Here is an 18,061-nt window from a genome sequence, read left to right as displayed (position 1 = left end):
CTGTTTGGGGGCAGACAATATATAAAGATGTAATTCTGTGACACCATGAACTGAAAGGGATGGGGACAGAGCTGTATAAGAGCAAAGGTTTTCTGTGTTACTGAAGTTAAGCAGGTATTAATCCAAATTATAGTGTTATAAAATTAGGATCTTAAATATAATCCCTATGGTAACAACAAAGAAAATAGCTATAGGATATAAACAAAAAGTAAATGAGAAAGGAATTTAAATATTTCACTATAAAAAATCAACTAGGGCTTCCCTGGTGGCACAGTGGTTGAGAGTCCGCCTGCCGATGCAGGGGACACGGGTTCGTGCCCTGGTCTGGGAGGATCCCACATGCCGCGGAGCGGCTGGGCCCGTGAGCCATGGCTGCTGAGCCTGCGCGCCCGGAGCCTGTGCTCTGCAGCGGGAGAGGCCACAACAGTGAGAGGCCCGGGTACCGCAAAAAAAAAAAAATCAACTAAACACAAAACAGGACAGGAATGCAGAAAATGAGGGACGAAATGCTATAAGGCATATAGAAAACAAATAGCACAATGACAAAAATAAGTCCCTTCTTACCAGTAATTACTTTCAATGTAAACGGATTAAACTCTCTAATCAAAAGACAGATATTTGCAGAATGGATAAATACATGATCCAACTACATGCTGTATACAAGAGACTCCTTGAGATGCAAAGACATAAACAGATGGAAAGTGAAAGGATAGAAAAAGATATTCCATGCAGAGAGTAACCAAAAGTGAGCTGGGGTGGCTACCAATTGATTAGAAATCAATAACAGAAGTAAAGCTCTGACAGCAGAAATGATTTCTGTTGTCCTCCTTATGTTTCCAAAATGTGAATCAGACCCTGAGACATTCTCCTTTTAAACCCTGTCCCCAAATATTCCTAGGCAGAGGAGCAGTGGCATATATAGTATTAACATTGAAGCTGGAATTTATTTTTTGAAATTTAAATAAAGCTTGATTTAAACCTAAGGATAAAATATCTTGATACACATCAAGAAGAAAGAGTTTTCATATTTTATTTTCAAAAAGAATGTAAAAGGAGGGTACACTTGAGAATTCTGGTATGATTTGACACACAGAATACATAATTTTTACATGCTTTTAAAATAAAGTCCAAGATCTACTTCTTGAATTTTTTGCTCTAAAAATTTTTTATTGAATACAAGTCTTTTGTCCAATTAAAAGAAAATTTAAATAAAGCCTGAGACTCTTTAACTGCAAAATTCTGTGGAAAATACCATGATGGCATTTGTATTACAAATCTGAGAGACTATTTATATTGTGTTTTATGCATGAATTTGAATGAACGTTAAAAACTGTTTTTTCCTTTTCCTTTCTATTTATGTAGCAAGTTTATCTTGCAAAGATTCTTCTATAACAATCCTTCCAGTATCCCCCTACGGACCTCCAATCTTAATATACCTCTCCAACAAAATAAACAGTTCATCTTTGAATGCAGTGTTTGTCACAAATGACAAAGGGTTTTCTGTTAGAAATTCAAAACTTAAGTTTTTTTTATAAGAGAGTTGATTTCAGTGTGGTTCATTCCGTTTCTTTAGACCCTCCGAAGTTCTTGCCCATATCCTCCACACCCCAGCCAGAACGACGGCAGCCACCCCAGAGACGACATTCCATTGAAAAGGAAACACCCACTAACGTGAGACAGTTCCTGCCAGCGTCCAGGCAGAGCTCCCGGTCTCTCGTAAGTAACCGACAGACTCTGCAGAGTAACTTGCGAGCAGTTAGAGGGTCTGGAATCATTAGCTTCCTTGAGAAACTTCCAAAAGCTAGACTGAACTTTAAATAACCTTACTGGTTTTTAGTAGCTAAAGAAAACCAAACCTAAGAGTAACCCAAATGAAGTCTAACCATTCTTTGTTCATTTAAAGTACTTTTTTTTTCCCAGAAGACTTATTAATGGTTGAAAGTATGGATATTTATTAAAGAAATACTTTCTTCCTTTCAAAGGGCATTAATCCACTTAAAAATTGTTGAAACTAAACACAAAACTTAGTGAAGTCTGACTACAGTAGACTCTTTTATTGAGGCAGAAGTCCAAGGGGAGAATTTTGATCCATGAAAAACCATTGTTCATTGTTTTCAAGCATGTTTTGTGATATTGGAGCCAAAGCAGCTATTTGGACGGGTTGACAGTTTTTGCTGTTTTCCGGAGACTTCCAGGCTCATGTAGGGGCTACTCATTTCTCAGACAGGGGATGTGGCACACAAGGCCCTTCCAGGAAGAGCTAACAGGTCTGCCAGCCAGAGAAAGCCCGCGAAGACTCTTTCTGTCCCACTTGACTTCTAAAATACTTGTAGGCAAGATGCAGGGCTTCAGTCAATAATTCTACCAGCAGCCAACCTGATACCTAATTATTCTTCAGATTCTCATGAATAAAACACTGGACTACACTCAGTCCATACTTTTAGGCTGCGATGAATCATCAGGGGTTCAAATGAAGCAATGACAGAGGTCCCTCTGTCCAGGTGAAGGGAGATAGTATGGATCTTGTGAAGAAACGAAGTTTGAACCATGCTGATAGTGTTGAAATTTGATCAGTCTTCTCTATTCCCAAATAATGTGATTAAAGAACTAATGATTTCATGGCAACTCCTGTTAGGATTCCTCTAACTCCTAAATAATCACCACACACTGATATATGGTGAAGTACAGCCTCATCAGTGGTTTACCAACTGAAAAACAGAACTCTGACCCACCAGGTTCAAAGTTTAAAATCCAAAGACTTTTGTCAGTAAGTTATTTAGCAAAATACACAGTTATTGTCACAACTGGAAAATATTGTCACAACTGAAAAAGAGAGAACTCCTTTTTTTTTTTTCCCACAAGTCCAGCGATTAGGAGATTCTTTTCTTCACAGCTTTTCCTAGAAGTCAGTTTAGCATTCAGCTGTGTACCTGGCCTTGTGATCATATGACATCATTGTTGAGGTTAGGCTTAAATTTTAAAATTATCAGTGTAAAGAAACTGTCAGATCGGGCTTCCCTGGTGGTGCAGTGGTTGAGAGTCCGCCTGCCGATGCAGGGGACACGGGTTCGTGCCCTGGTCCAGGAAGATCCCACATGCCGCGGAGCGGCTGGGCCCGTGAGCCATGGCCGCTGAACCTGCACGTCCGGAGCCTGTGCTCCGCAACGGGAGAGGCCACATCAGTGAGAGGCCCACGTAACGCAAAAAGATAACAAAATAAATAAAATTAAATAAAATAAATAAAAAAGAAACTGTCAGATCAACTACAAGGATTTTTTGGCTAGTGATGGAAGCTTTACCAAGAAAGGCCCGTGAGATATATATTTCCTGGTGAAGGGGAACTCAGTGTGTGTGTGGTCCGGCTGTCAGTTTTTTATGGAGAAGGAGAGGAAGATACAACCCACATGCCATGGCGGAGAAGGGGCTCAGTGAGCAGGCAGGGGAGACCTGTGGTCGGCACAGAACTCTGCCCCCGAAGTGCCTCTAGACACCAGCTGAGACAAAAGAACCTCCAGGTCAAAGTCCTGACTTTTCTTGCCAGTAGTTTATCTTGGGAAATCCATAAAATCACACTCCTTTAATGGTAGTGCCATCTAGCTTGGTAAGTATTGTTTTTAAAAGTATGATAATTTAAAATTTTAGCTATGTTTTAGAAAACATGGAAATGTTTTGTATTTATAAGCTCTCAACTAAAAATGGCAGAAATGTCTTTGTTGTTACTGATTTTCATTTTTATTGTATCTTCCTCCCTTTCCTTAGGATGTTGAAAGTGTAATTCTTTTCATCATTTGGTCAGATGATTGTGGATGACGCCTCTAAATGAAGGCGACTTGTTTTTAAGTACCGACCAGGGGAGGGGTGGCTGCGTGGTGTATGTTTCTGCATTCGCCTCTGGCCTGCATCCCACCGAGCCCTGTGCAGGAGACTCAGTGTTCACAGGACAGCCGAGTTCCAGAAAGCTTAAGTGTTGCCGTGTGAACTCTGAGGTTCTCTAGGCATGGTTGGGCTCCTGACTGATACATGTGGATGCAGACGATGGCATGGACTTGCATGTGGAATCTACCATTAACATCCTCCGTGGTGTTTCTGTTTTGTTTATTTTTGTTTCATGCTCTGTAATCGCTATTTGTAGGTCACTCATATTCAGCATTATTTTCTCCTTTTCTTTTTCCCCTGCCGTTTTCTTTTCCTTTATCTATTGTTCAGGTTCCTAGGATAACCAGAGTATGGCCAACGACACCTTTCCGACCGCTTTTTTCTACCCTTCAAACAGCTTCTCTGCTCGGCTCTCACCCTTTGGAGGCAGCCTTGTTGGGGGTAGCAGGGGCTATGTATTATCTGTGTGAGAGAGCTTTTACCAGCAGGTGGAAATCCGCAAAGGTTGGCCTCTTTCTGCTGGTTCTGGGAATTATTTTCCTCTCTGCCTCTTCGGCAGTGATCCCTCAGCTACCGCACTCTGCAAAAATTAACAGCTTAGATGGACACTTTGCTTCTTCTGTTGATTCCAATCTTTGGTAGATGCGTAGATCACACCATGATCTCAATTGACGGGACGACAGTGAAAGGACAACAAACTCAGAATGCAGCGGCATCAGCACAGAGGAGCTGTGGGCGGTGCTTCTGAGCCCCCTGATTGAACCACGTCCCCCCACCCCCCACCCCCCAATCAGGGCCTTCCCCCAGCCCAGGGCTGCCCCACCCTCAGAAGAGCCGTTGCCCATACACTCAGCTGCCTGGCCAGGGAGGCTCGGGCACTCCTTCTCTTCTCCAGCACCTTTAAAGCTGTGTTGTGATGGTCAGGATGTTATGTGGTTGTTATGAAAAATCACCGTGCTTCTCTGTAGAGAGAAATTTGAAGTTTTTTTAAATTGATGTGATTATGTAAAATATTTTAAATAATTCTCATTTTGTATTGTTTTTGAGATTTTCATACAGAATACATTTTTTAAAGGAAGTATAATAGTTTCCGAACTTAAGTGGGATAAAAAGCCTCGGACCATATTGAGGTTTCCCCTGCCCCCAGTGTGACCCAAGCTGCTGACCTGCTGACCAGGTGTCGGCAGCCGCCCAGCCCGGCTCTCCACCATCCTGTTTACCAGACCTGTCCTGGATAAGCAAACCAGCAGCTGGTTTCTTTTTCTTTATGACCCAGCTTGGTTTAGAAAAGAGACTGAATGTAAATGAGGTACAACAGATTCCTTTCTCTTTATTTGCCGTGAAATACAGGATAAATCTCTTCTTTTTTTCATTTTAGATCTGGCCCTGTGAGCACATGGTCAGATGCGGAGGTGGCATTTAATCCTGTCCCTCCTGCTGCTGTTTCTGAAGATCTGCTGACATTTTATTTTTATTTTCAACCCTCCCCAAACAGTCTGTCTACTAAGTCTACATGTGACTTTAGACAGAGAACACCTTGAAATTTAAAGGTGAACTTGAAAAAAGAAAAGAGTAATTAAACTTAATATTTGCTATTTTTATTTAAATCTGCCTTCCTTTGGTTTATTAAAAACAAAAACCAATGGTTGTTTTGGATAATTGTCAAATATCTGCTACTTATTTATGAAGTTTTGGCTAACCAAGAACACTCTATAAAGTATGACCATTTCCACTTCTCTGGCTCAGTAACCAGATTATACACCATGCTCTCTGATTTCTGTGCTCCCTAACTCTGACCCCTTTTGAATGGTAAATATAACCAGAATATTTAACAAAAACTCAGCCATTTTAGTGACATACGTAACAGTGAGTTCTAAAGGCACATCTGCTCCTACAGTATATTGTAATCTCTGTTAAAACTCTTTAAGATTTAGCTTCCCTTTCCTAAATTTGGAAGCCATACTGAAGCACAGAGCAGCCAGAGAATCAGAGTTGTGCTGCTCTGGTCCCTGGAGTCCATGCCATGAACTGAGGTCAGTGCCTGCTGCAGGTGTGACCTGGCCCATTGTAACAACGGGGACTAGGCTCGGCTCATGGGTAATCCTGAGTGCTCTTCACATTTTGGGGCATCAGCATCTCAGCAAGATCTGTTAAGGTTTAATTTGGCTTTGGGGATGTTGAATTAATATTTTTTGTCAGTTGAAAAAATAATGAAAGCTATTCTAGTAACTATTATTTTCTTTCATGTTGCATTAAAGTTTTGTTGTCCTTGGGAAAGCACCAGAATTAAAACATTAGCATTTGACCTGATGGAAGGTATTTTACTAAAGGGTAATCTGCTTGAAATTTTAAAAAAGAACAAGAACACAGAAAAATCCACTATTTCTTATTACATCTGATGGAACACTGGATTTGTGCATGGGTCAAAGCAGTAAGTTGGAAGTGTGCTTGACTGGCCCCTTTATGACTTGAGACTGAGGACTGGGAGCTGCGGGCTGTCTGGGTTGCTGTGTGTGGAGCATCCCCGCCACCCAGGCGTCGCAGCTGTGACGTTGGCACCAGCACCATCTTCCTAATACATGACAGCCAATCTCAGGGAGTGGTCTTCTGCTTGTTTGCTAGATTCATACGTTATTTTACTCCAGCTCAGCAATATTGTCACATAGGTAACTGTCAGAAAATGTACGATAGTCATGCTTGTTGCTGATGAATAAAGATGACCGTAGGGATACTTCTTATGAACTATGTCAGAAGCTGAGAAAAGTTGCTGTTCAGACGTGTGCAGCTGACCCTACTATCTGTGCACAGTTGTGATGCCCAGCGTTCGGAGGCGAGCCCGTTCCCACACTCTGTTCTCAGGGTCAAGCGAAGCTCAGGAAATATTGGACATGCCAACTTTTAAAGCTCTTCCCATTGAAAGAAAATTGGGTAATGGTGGGTTTTTTTGAGTATATCAGACATTCTAGAGCACATGAATTATCCTCCCACCCTCCAGATACTAAGCTCATCTTAAACGTTCAATTGCACGATTTTTTCCAAAACATTTTTAGCAAATTTAATCTTCCCTAAGTTAGCTTGAACAGAGATGATTTTGTATTGATTATTTGTAAGAAGCAGTAGTTCTGCAAACTACTTTTTTTTTTAAGTAAATGCTAATGTTTTTCAAGTTTGCAACCTAGATTTATTTTTGTTTTTCTCTGATTGAAAGACAGAACTAAATGTTAAAACTCCATAAACTGACTGCACTCATAGTCCTGTGCTGTCTCCTTTGGCTTGTTTGATTCCAGAATGCCTGTGAGCAGCACTATTGTGTGTGTGGGCGTGAGTTACAGTGTGTGTGCACCGAGGACATCGGGGTTGTGTCGCTCCGCCACAATAGCCCTTGTGAAGTCCAGCAGGGTGCGGGCGCACAAAACCGTTCTGTCTTTCTACTGGGCCCACCAATCAAGCGCAGGGCCGGCTGGGGAGCAGATGGTGTGAGGCTCTTTATTCAGTGGGATCAGTTACATCAACATCTTCCTCCACTGTTGTTAGGGAAACCATTAACATAAGACAGCCAACTTCGATATTTATCGTCAGAGTTCTCTGAGTGTCTCCACATCTGTCCAGTGCGGACTGTACTTCCGCAGTTGTTTAAAAGTGATGAGAGATCTGGAGAGTGTGGGGCAGCCTGACGAAGTACCTGCTGGCTTCCAGGTCCAGTTCCACTCACACTGTTAGGAGTTTTTAGGCTGTGCTGATGTAACTTACCACTAAATAACGCTTCTCAATATCGATTACTAACCACCTTCTTTTGGCTATTCTGGGTACCACAAATCAGTTTTTAAAACAGTACCGATGTTGTAGGTTTGCTATTTATCTATTAGCAGATATATACAACACAAAAGTAAATAATATCTTTGTGTAATCATGGGAGAAAACTGACAGAAATTTGGTTTAGAACAATAACATTTTTTTCCCAAGATTTCAATGCATAGATATGTAGCTCCACTTCATGGAATAGAGATACCTGAGGCAAAACATCTAAACAAATGTGAGGAAATTTTACTAATTGGAAATTTCAGTGGCTACAGTGTTTCACATGGTCCCGGAAGTTTTCTGCCATCTCTTGTCTCGGTGTAATTAGAAACTGTGTGGTCCCCAGAGTGAGCCAGCTCTGCTCCAGTGTTTACTGGGAAACCTCTTTTCTTCTCTGAAGCTACTAACCAGGTGACTGATCTGAAGGGGAACTTTGCCTTGCCAGAAGGGTGGTGGGAGCTTCTTATTCATGTGGAATTTTGAATTTCAGGAGGAATTCTGCTACCCAGTGGAATGCCTAGCACTTACTGTGGAGGAGGTGATGCATATTCGTCAGGTCCTGGTGAAGGCAGAGCTGGAAAAATACCAACAGTATAAAGATGTCTACACTGCTCTGAAAAAAGGAAAGGTAGAGCCACTTACAGTTGATGGATCAGCAGGGTTAGAAGATTGGTCGGTCACAGGCATGTCCCCTGAGGACACTGTCTGGTGGCCAGATGGCATAGGACTTTGGGGGGATTCTAGGAGGTAAGAGGCTTACCCCGTGGCAGGCAGTCCCTTTTCTGCCTTGCTCACAAAAGTATTTTTATTTCTCCCTGAGAAATTGAAAACCAGAAGGTTAAAACCACCATAATAAATAATGGTATGCCTTCATAAAACAAGGTCTGCCCTTAGTTGTTACACTTTTAAAGGATTGTAGAGAATATGTATCTGAGAAACAGAGAAGACTTTTTCAGAACCTTCTTCAGGTTGCTTTCATGGTGGCAAGACCCTTGAGAACTGTGGTCTTTTATTACCATTTAAAGGTAGAATTATAATCAAATACAGAGCAGATTATAATTATCACAGAACCAAACTTAATAAAAGGGTCTCTAAATGCTCTTCTCCCTTTGTCTACTAAACTTTCCACATATAAATGTGTGTCCAAACATGCAAATTAGGAAATTAACTATTGGCAATGCCTTTTTCTCCTTTAAAATTTTTATTTTTTAGCTCTGCTTTTGTTGCCGAACCAGGAGATTTTCCTTCTTCACTTGGTCTTATACCTGTCAGTTCTGTAAGAGGTAAGGCTTTTGTAATTGATGACAGCAGTCAAGGATCCACTGTTTCATCATTTTTCTCTGAGGAACAATATTAGAAATAATCCAGTCTGTTATCATGTGCTGTGCTTGTAAGTTAGTAATAGTGATTGCTTCAAGAGTGGACAATTATTTGATATTAAGCCTGGAAAGTTTCTCTGCATGTATTTCTTTTCATATCCAAGATAGGTCTAATAATAATATGTCATGTTGAACAGAAAAAAATAGATGTGACTGTCACGTGATCCCAGGATAGACAAGTAAGAAAATCCCAAACAGACGTAAGTTGATCCTTTCATAGGACAGTGTAAGAGTTAAGTTTTACAGTGTGATTGTCTTTTTGGCAATCCAGTTGTCTCAGTTTGTTACGTTCTGATAGAAGAAGCAGAGAGTCCAGGGGACTTACTGTAGAAATTCACAGCCACGCAGCCTGCGGCTTCTCTAACTCTGCAGTTGCGTTCGTGGTTATCACGCTGAGTAACACTTCTGATTTTGTGTACAGGCCGGTGTGCTCACAGTGTTGCAAAAAGGTAAGCTAAGCTTAGTGAAATCACAACTTGTGCTAATTTTATTGACTCTGCCTCTTTAACAGTACTGCTCATTCTCAGTTTTATTTGGGATACTAGATGCGGCTGCCCTCCAAGCCATACTCCACCCTTCCTATCTTTTCATTGGGACCTTCTGCCTTGCAGAGAGGGGAAAGTTGTATGAGGCCAGAAAAACCCTCCACTGGCCACCATCGGCCACTTCGGAGCATTGCCAGGTGAGCAAGGGGCCGGGTCTCCAGAGCATCCTTTGTGAAAGGCGAGAGCTCTTTTGAGGACTATGGTGATATGGTGGGGTTTTGGCTTGCAGGAGTTTGGGTGGGTGGGTGGCTTGGTTTTAATATAGTTTTGACTTGTACACAAATCTCCAAAACTTGCCAAAGGTCACATGACAAGGGATGATGGCTAGCTCCCTGAAAGATACTTAATCTCTCAGTTTAATTTTTTTTCTACTTTGGAAGTAATTACTTTTGTGTGTCCTTTAAAAGTCATCTTTAAAACTGACCTTGTTTTCAATGGAGTTGAAAACTTGAACATAACAGTCTAATCTTTCTTTCCTTCTTTAGTTTTGAAAAAAATCTTTTTAATCCTGTGTTTACAGTAGTCTGTGATAACTTTGGCTTACTTTCCTATTGTAAAGGCAGAAATAAAGCTTTATGCCAAGAGCTGACAATTTAAAAGAAAAAAGGTGCCCGAATAGCAATCCCTTTGCATTTAATGCAGAGTAAGGTTAGTGTTGGTCCTTAAGAAAGACAGGAGGTCAGACCACACGCTGGCAGGGCCCAGGGTGTTGGGGTTTTATGTACCAGCGGCCTCCTATTTGGGAGGGACACTGGTGTTGGTGCCAGATGCTGGATGGTGGCCATTCTGCATGTCAGGGTCTGTGGACAGTGAGGTGAGGGAGCTGAGAGCCCAGCAGTAACCTGTACCCAAGGTTCCTGCCCCTGTGCTCAGTCCCCATCCTGACCTCTGAGTATGGGCTGCTGTCCATGGGCTCAGGCAGGCGAACTATGGTCTGTTCTTTTCTGCACTAGCTCTGTGTTCCTGTTTGGTTTAATTAAAATAGTGAATGAGTAGATGGTTCCTAGTTATTTCCAAAAACTATCCACAACATTTATGATGATGTTGGTCTAGTTAACTCCAGCTCTCTGGAATCCAAATAGTCAGTCACCCAGATATAGAGAATTGTTGTGGAGCGGGAAGCACATTTGATAAATACGAAATGACAAGAAAGCTGGTCCAAAGATAATTTTTCAGGATTTGTCGTAGGATTAAGATAAATTTACTTCAATTTCTTATAGTCTCACCTACCATCTACAGTTAACTAATGTTCATTAACCATGACACAGGGTCACTGGAGAAAGAACTTGAAGTTTTCTCTGAATCATCAGAGAGATTAGCAACATGTACTTCATTTCATTTCGGTTGTTAAAGTTCATGATCTATCTACGTATAGTAGTCAGGTGAATACTCTGAATATCCTATTTTCCAAAAATTCTAGAAGGGATACTAAGAGCTTTTAGTAGTAGTATTTTTTTAATATAACGTTATTTATTTATTTTTATTTTTGGCTGCGTTGGGTCTTCGTTGCTGCGTGTGGGCTTCCTCTAGTTGCAGCGAGTGGGGGCTACTCTTCGTTGCGGTGCGCGGGCTTCTCACTGCAGTGGGTTCTCTTGTTGCGGAGCACGGGCTCTAGGTGCACAGGCTTCAGTAGTTGTGGCACATGGTCTCAGTAGTTGTGGCTCACAGGCTCTAGAGCACAGGCTCAGTAGTTGTGGTACACGGGCTTAGTTTCTCCGTGGCATGTGGGATCTTCCCGGACCAGGGCTCGAATCCGTGTCCCCTGCATTGGCAGGTGGATTCTTTACCACTGTGCCACCAGGGAAGTCCCGTATTATTATTTCTTAGTAAAAGTTTTCCTGGTTTCTTTCTTTAAAAAATTTTGTTTCTTTTTTTTTTAATAATTTGACGTCTTTTTTAAATTTTTGGCTGCATTGGATCTTCATTGCTGCGTGTGGGCTTTCTCTAGTTGTGAGCAGGAGCTACTCTTCATTGCAGTGCACAGGCTTCTCATTGCGGTGGCTTCTCGTTGCGGAGCACAGGCTCTAGGCACGCAGGCTTCAGTAGTTGCAGCACACGGGTCAGTTGTCATGGCACATGGGCTTCAGTAGTTGTGGCGCACGGGCTTAGTTGCTCCGCGGCATGTGGGATCTTCCCGTACCAGGAATCGAACCCGTGTCCCCTGCGTTGGCAGGTGGATTCTTAACCACTGCGCCACCAGAGAAGTCCCCAAAAATATTTGGAAAGTTGTCGCCAATTATAACTTCTTCTTTGGACAACACTGACGTGACTAAATCACCCACCCATTCCATCATGTTTTGCCAACAGATTTACTTTTTTTGCACATATTTTCTTAGTATTGCAGTAGAACTATAAGTAACAATAATGGATGTCGTAAATGTTTTGTTTTTTTCCAGATTGTCCTCAAAATCCAAGTCTGTGGACAAATCAGATGAAGAACTCCAATTTCCCAAAGAGTTGATGGAGGACTGGAGCACCATGGAGGTGTGTGTAGACTGCAAAAAGTTCATTTCAGAAATCATCAACTCAAGCCGGCATAGCCTGGTGCTGGCCAACAAAAGAGCCAGATGGAAAAGGAAAACGCAGTCTTTCTACGTGTCCTCGGCAGGCCCTTCGGAGTACTGCCCTTCAGAGAGGACCATCAGTGAGGTCTGAGCCCCGTGCATTTGTGTGCAGTCGCATTCGTGAGAGAACACTGAGCGGGGCTGTCTTCTCGCCGCAGTTAACTGGTTCGGGTTTGCATGAGATCAGGGTTTTGCTGCATCACATTGTTCCACAGACTGAACACTGTGTTCATATCAGCCAGTCCCTTGTCTGCACTGAGAGAGGACAGTAATTTGAAACTTGCTTCTGTGTGTGTGGTGATTTGGAGGCCAGAAACTTTTTCCTTAGTTCAGTTCTTTACTGTCCCTCAAATACTTTTCTGACTGAGGCAGAAAGCTTCTGGTGTGAGAAATCGGTCTAACACAGGCGTCAAAGTCAGCACAGTCTAAGAAGTAAGTCATATTGGCATTTCCACCCGACAGTGTTCCTGCCTGATGCACACAGATCCCTGGAGGCTGGGCCAGGCTGTTACCATCTCACAGCACAGAACCTACAAGGATTTGCTCATGCTCTCAAACTGGTTTTAAATTATTGTTGCTCTGAGATAAAGACTCGGGAGGGACTTTACTCTGCGCTCCAGTAAAAAGCATCTGAATAAGCTGTACGCTCAAGTGGGCGCCCATGTCCCCCACGCTGTGTCTGTGCCCGGGCAGTGGGGCGGTGTCTCTTGAGGCAGGTGCAGGGCTTTCCTTATCTTGAATGTATTATGGTTACTAGTGGTTTTATATTGGAGGTCTAAGATTTAAAGTTTTGTGGCATTTGGGGACAAGGGCAGGCTAGAAGTTTGTCCAAAAGTTGAGTATTTTGGCCAATAGGAGAAGGGCTGTGAGTGCGTCGGCCACGCCGCAGGGAACGAGCTGGAGCGCTCACATTTCCAACCGCGGTTTTCATAACTTTAGTCTCGCCATCACGACTAAATTAAGCCACAATTTGGTATCTGAGGTCTCAAACTGAAATTTATTTTTATAAATGAATTTTAAAAGCAAAAACATGGTCTAGTTCATTTAAAATTAACCTGCTGATAGGCTTTGTGGATGCTTTTTGCACACATTCTCCTTGTAAGTGACTTGAGTAGGACGGGTTTTGATGAAGCCAGGTTGAGGCGGCACTATACACTGTCATTTCTCGACTTGTGTGGCCCATTCCGTGGCCATCTTTATGATTTTGGTTCACTTGGCAGACCAGCCAGTCAAGTTGCCAGTCATGTTTGGAAGCTCGGTTAATGCACATGCACAGCAGTTTCCTGAACTCTCTCTAGAACACACCTGTAGTCAGCACCGCTCACCAAAAGGCAGGGCAGTCACACTTCACACCACCTCACAATACAGGAATATTTCTATAGCGAATTAACAGTAATACCTCAGAACTGCCCTGGTAGTGGTTTTACGTGACTGAAATTTATAAATTAGTAAATGGCTTAAAATTACTTACACTTACAAAATAAACTTTACCAATTGACTGAAGTAATGCATGTTAACAGTTTGTCTGTATTTGCATGTAAAAGTGGGCCACCAGAGAACACTTACTGATTATGGAAACGTTTAAAGTTTTAAAGACTCTCACGTAAGAGCTTTAAACATTATATTGAGTGAATCTCATTTATAAAATTTTGGTGTGGGCTTCCCTGGTGGCGCAGTGGTTGAGTCCGCCTGCCGATGCAGGGGACACGGGTTCATGCCCTGGTCCGGGAAGATCCCACATGCCACGGAGCGGCTGGGCCCGTGAGCCATGGCCGCTGAGCCTGCGCGTCCAGAGCCTGTGCTCCGCAGCGGGAGAGGCCATGGCAGTGAGAGGCCCGCGTACCGCAAAAAAAAAAAAAAAAAAAAAAAAAATTTTGGTGTGAGCAGCTTCTAAACAAACAACCACCAGGAAGGGTGCAAGGGAGATGGGGTGGTGTTTGTATCCATGCACAGACCAGACCTAGGAGAGTGTGCTTTTTAAAATAATGACTTGGGCTTTCCTGGTGGCACAGTGGTTGAGAGTCCGCCTGCCGATGTAGGGGACACAGGTTCGTGCCCCGGTCCGGGAAGATCCCACATGCCGCGGAGCAGCTGGGCCCATGAGCCATGGCCGCGGAGCCTGCGCGTCTGGAGCCTGTGCTCCGCAACGGGAGAGGCCACAACAGTGAGAGGCCCGCGTACCGCAAAAAAAATAAAATAACTAGTTTTTTACAGGTGTTATTAAAACACAAGAAACTAAACCCCCTAAATGAGAATCCCGTCCACATTCACAAGGCACATAAAATCTAGCACATCTAGTCTTTGACTTCACTTCTCCAGGTTTGTGACACTGTGCAGGTTGTCTGGGCATTGTGGGCACCTCTTAGCAGAGCGTCCACAGCACTGTCCACAGCACTAACAGGCTTTGCCAAGTGTATTGAAGAGGTCAAGTGGGTGGTAGGTCTCCATGGGACAGTTTGCAGAAAGTACAGTAGAAAAGGGCACATGGCACAGCTAATATTGTAGAAATCAAATCAGCATCACTATCTGGTGCCAAAACAAATTCTTGCATTTACCCCCTCCCTCATCCATGGCATGTATCCCCAGCACCTCAACCAAATCGGGTAACTTCCAGAGGGTCATTCACTGCCAGCCTGTGGGGCGTGGTTTCAGTCCTCAGCCTCCTTTGACCTGAGGCCTAGCTTCCTCCCTCCCTTCCTACTGGGATAACACACCTTCCCAGGCCTCCTCTTTGTCCTGGTTGTTGGCATTTACTTCTGGTCTGACAACAACAGCATCATTGGCTGGCTGGTCTCCTGGAGCCTGATGTATCCCAGTGGGGGGCTTCACTTTCACCCTCTCCCTCCAGGCTCACACCCTCCCTTGCATCCCCTGCCTCATGAGCTCACCCTTCTCACAGCTGAACTTTCTGTCAGTTTAGGATAGATAAGAAAGCTTGTAAATACTGTAATATAGTAATTAATATTTGAAAGGCGTTCATTCAGTGGACAATGAGAATTAACTCTCCCAAGACAAGTAAAAGTTAAATCAAGTAATTGATTTGTACATCGACTTAACAGTCTTACTAGATTTCAAGTCTTAGGCCTTTCAAATTAAACCAGAAAGTTGTTATGTAGGAGTTTTTAAAATGATCTTACATTTGATGAGATCCCATGAACTCATAAACTCATGTCATGTGATTAGCACCGTGAGCTCATACCATGAATTTTTTAAGGCTTTTATTTTTCTAACTGTATTAATAAATGTTGGACTGATTTTAGGTGTCACATAGGAGACATGAAAGTTTTAAATTATGTTGCTGTTTGCTAAAGCAAAATAGCAGACAATTTTGTACATGCAAAACTGCTGAAGGGCCGTGGGGAAATGTGTACACGTTGACCTGGCTTCCTGTGTGTAAAAGTCAAGGTACTGCTGGCATTCAGTGTGACATGACAGTACTAAACATTTTCCATTAAAGTCTTTTAAAATTTATCGAGGGGAAAATAAATGACTTTACATCATACCTTCTTTGTGGAGTTCCTGTTGTAAAATGATGATGTCTTTTGGTAACTAGCTGTTGGAAACCACCTAGGTTGGGAAGACAAGATATATTTATATGACATCAGCAGTTTATGATCAGCTTGAGAAATACAATCTACAAGGACCACACTGGAAAAATAAATGAATATGAGCAGTCACCGTAACTCTGCTGTGTCACCGAGCAGCCTGCCTCCTTTTTCAGCTCAGCAGGGTAGGAAACTAAAATCTATAAATAGTATATATAACAATTATTATATAAGAAGTCACATCTATGGCGACAAATTATGTATAGAAAGATAAAGCTTTTATTTTTTTTCCTAAATCGAATTCCTCAAGGTATATATTCTTAAAATGTCCAATGAAGAAAATTTCTTGCTGTAGCTCTTAAAGGGTCGAGAAAAAATGAGGAAGATTAAACCCAGAATGAATTTAGGAAAGTTCTTTTGTCTTTATGTTAACTAAATATAGAGCATCATTAGCCCTTTACGTACCAAACATTACATGATATTGAGTGTGATATTAATTCATTACTTATTTGCCAGATATATTTTAGGCTCTTCTTCCGCTAAAGTTTCTCTGTGACATGTGTGTAACAAGATGTCAGCTCATAATTCTAATGTTCACTGACTTTCTGAATCCAGGTCACAGCCCTTGCCTTGTGCCTCCTGAATTCCAGAGACACAGAGAGGTCGGGTACCAGGAAGGGAAGCTCTGGGTAACCCTTATTTAACTGCAACTTTCTTTTTCCTTCTCAGCTCCTGTTGAGAAGTTGTATAGTTGCAAATCATCAGAGTCTAGAATTTCATAAGGAGAACTCTTCTAGGTAAGGGCTTGATTGTGCATATGATGTGTTTCAAGACTCCAGTTACACACATACATACACATACATTCATCAGAATGCGCCTTCTTCCTGCATGTCAGCCTAAGGCCCACGTCTAGAAACATCTCCCTTTGCTCATCCAAAAAAATTTAAGAGCTAAGAACCTACTTAATATAAAATTCTGCTTGCACTAATTAAATGTTCAGGTGCAGTTACCTGGCAGACTGAATTCACAATGCTGTTCTGGCTCGTTCCATTAAAATGTGTATGATGTATATATTTATCTATTTAGAATAGATTTTACTGTGTGGAACATTCTACAGCTCTGTTTCTGCTGTTGAATTGTGATGCTGGTGGCAAAATCTGAGCCACTTCCTTACCATCGAAGTAGTGGAAGTAAAAGGGCTTCAGAACTGACAGGACACAGTTCTCTAAAAGTGGGCTCTTGAAAACTGGGGCATTAATTAAATTTCACTTATGTCCCTGGGGCTTAAAAGCTGAGGGATCACCTGGATGTTCCACTCACCCAGGGGGCCAGACGCTGGCTCCTGTACTAGGAGTGAGTGCTCTCAGAGCAGCTCCAACGAACGTGACTGTCTATGAATTTAAGAAAAGGCAGAACTTCCTTCCCTCAGGAGTGGCTAGAAAGAAGGGGCAGCCTCACTAGAAGTTTGCCCTTCTGTATAATTCTTTGCTTTGATGTTCCCATGTAACTGCAGGAATCATCTGTTGGTCCCTGGCCTACCTCCCCCAGTAGTTCCTTTCCCTAGGGTAACAGCAGAAAATGTCACACCCCAAACTTTTCCGGGAGCAACAGTGTTTGGGAGAGTGGAAATGCCAAAGAGAAATTGAGGATTTCTGGAGAGCTAACCTGAATATCAAATTCCTAAGCAAACATGGTGTAAAAGCTGCAGGAAATCACTTGGGAGAAAGAGAAGGAACAGCAAGATTCTGCACAGGTAAACCTCAGCAGTGTAGCTCCTGCAGCAGGGAGCCTAAGGTGTAAACAGAAAACAGAATAACTTCTCATTTAAAGGGAAAAAACTTTGATCTTAGACACCCCAAAGACAGAAGAAGCCTGAGATTTCAGCTGTCCACCAAGGAAGGGAAGATGACTTGGGTCATCCTACCACAATCTCAAGGTCATTTAAGGAGTCAGATTCACAGACTGTGAGCTTGGACTGAGCACTGTGGGTGTAATTGGCTGGACACCCCCACTTCTGCGCGGCTCTTGTGGTGGCCTAAGGCCCTCCTCCTGGTGCAGCCGGTGGTGGGCACACCTCCTTCATGGTAGGAACTGGAGCTGACTCTGCTCCACAATGGTATTCACTTGCAAAAAGAGCTTTATGATAACTGGAAAAAAAACACAAACTAGTCTGTAATTAGTGAAGCAGAACCTTCCAGCAGTACGTGGTCTCAAGTATCTGAAATGGTTCTAACTAAACTGCTCCAGCATGGCAGCAAAACAGCTATCAGACATTGGGAAAGCACCTTAACATTTCTGGATTTCTGTTTCTTCAATTTTAAAGTGAGGGTGTTGGATGAGGTGGTCTCTGAGGT

The 18,061-nt window shown here is 42.6% G+C and overlaps 2 protein-coding genes across 32 annotated transcripts in view; one reads left to right on the top strand and one right to left on the bottom strand.

Moving 5' to 3' along the window:
* SPIRE1 (spire type actin nucleation factor 1) overlaps positions 1 to 15,664 on the top strand; it is a 206,563-nt gene extending 190,899 nt beyond the window's left edge. For 3 of the 7 annotated variants that reach the window (XM_067699767.1, XM_067699765.1, XM_067699764.1), the window contains 7 exons: positions 1,574 to 1,716; positions 4,207 to 4,380; positions 8,165 to 8,302; positions 8,887 to 8,957; positions 9,475 to 9,502; positions 9,599 to 9,735; positions 11,995 to 15,664. In XM_067699767.1, coding sequence (XP_067555868.1) covers positions 1,574 to 1,716; positions 4,207 to 4,380; positions 8,165 to 8,302; positions 8,887 to 8,957; positions 9,475 to 9,502; positions 9,599 to 9,735; positions 11,995 to 12,253 — 950 coding nt within the window. In that variant the 3' untranslated portion in view covers positions 12,254 to 15,664. Of the gene's footprint in view, positions 1 to 1,573; positions 1,717 to 4,206; positions 4,381 to 8,164; positions 8,303 to 8,886; positions 8,958 to 9,474; positions 9,503 to 9,598; positions 9,736 to 11,994 lie in introns of those variants that run through there. The other 4 variants (XM_067699770.1, XM_067699769.1, XM_067699768.1 and 1 more) reach the window with 2 other exon arrangements.
* PRELID3A (PRELI domain containing 3A) overlaps positions 1 to 18,061 on the bottom strand; it is a 111,775-nt gene that overhangs the window by 21,819 nt on the left and 71,895 nt on the right. For 8 of the 25 annotated variants that reach the window (XM_067699773.1, XM_067699778.1, XM_067699804.1 and 5 more), the window contains exon 6: positions 15,666 to 15,729. The exons of 5 other annotated variants lie outside the window; for them this stretch is intronic. In XM_067699773.1, the coding sequence (XP_067555874.1) occupies positions 15,666 to 15,729 (64 nt within the window). 12 more of the 25 variants (XR_010933151.1, XR_010933152.1, XM_067699786.1 and 9 more) reach the window with 8 other exon arrangements.

The sequence above is a fragment of the Pseudorca crassidens genome, chromosome 12, assembly GCF_039906515.1.
Source record: "Pseudorca crassidens isolate mPseCra1 chromosome 12, mPseCra1.hap1, whole genome shotgun sequence".
NCBI classification, from domain to species: domain Eukaryota; kingdom Metazoa; phylum Chordata; class Mammalia; order Artiodactyla; family Delphinidae; genus Pseudorca; species Pseudorca crassidens.
Note: the sequence above shows the minus strand (reverse complement) of the source record. Positions and strands in the feature narration are given on the sequence as shown.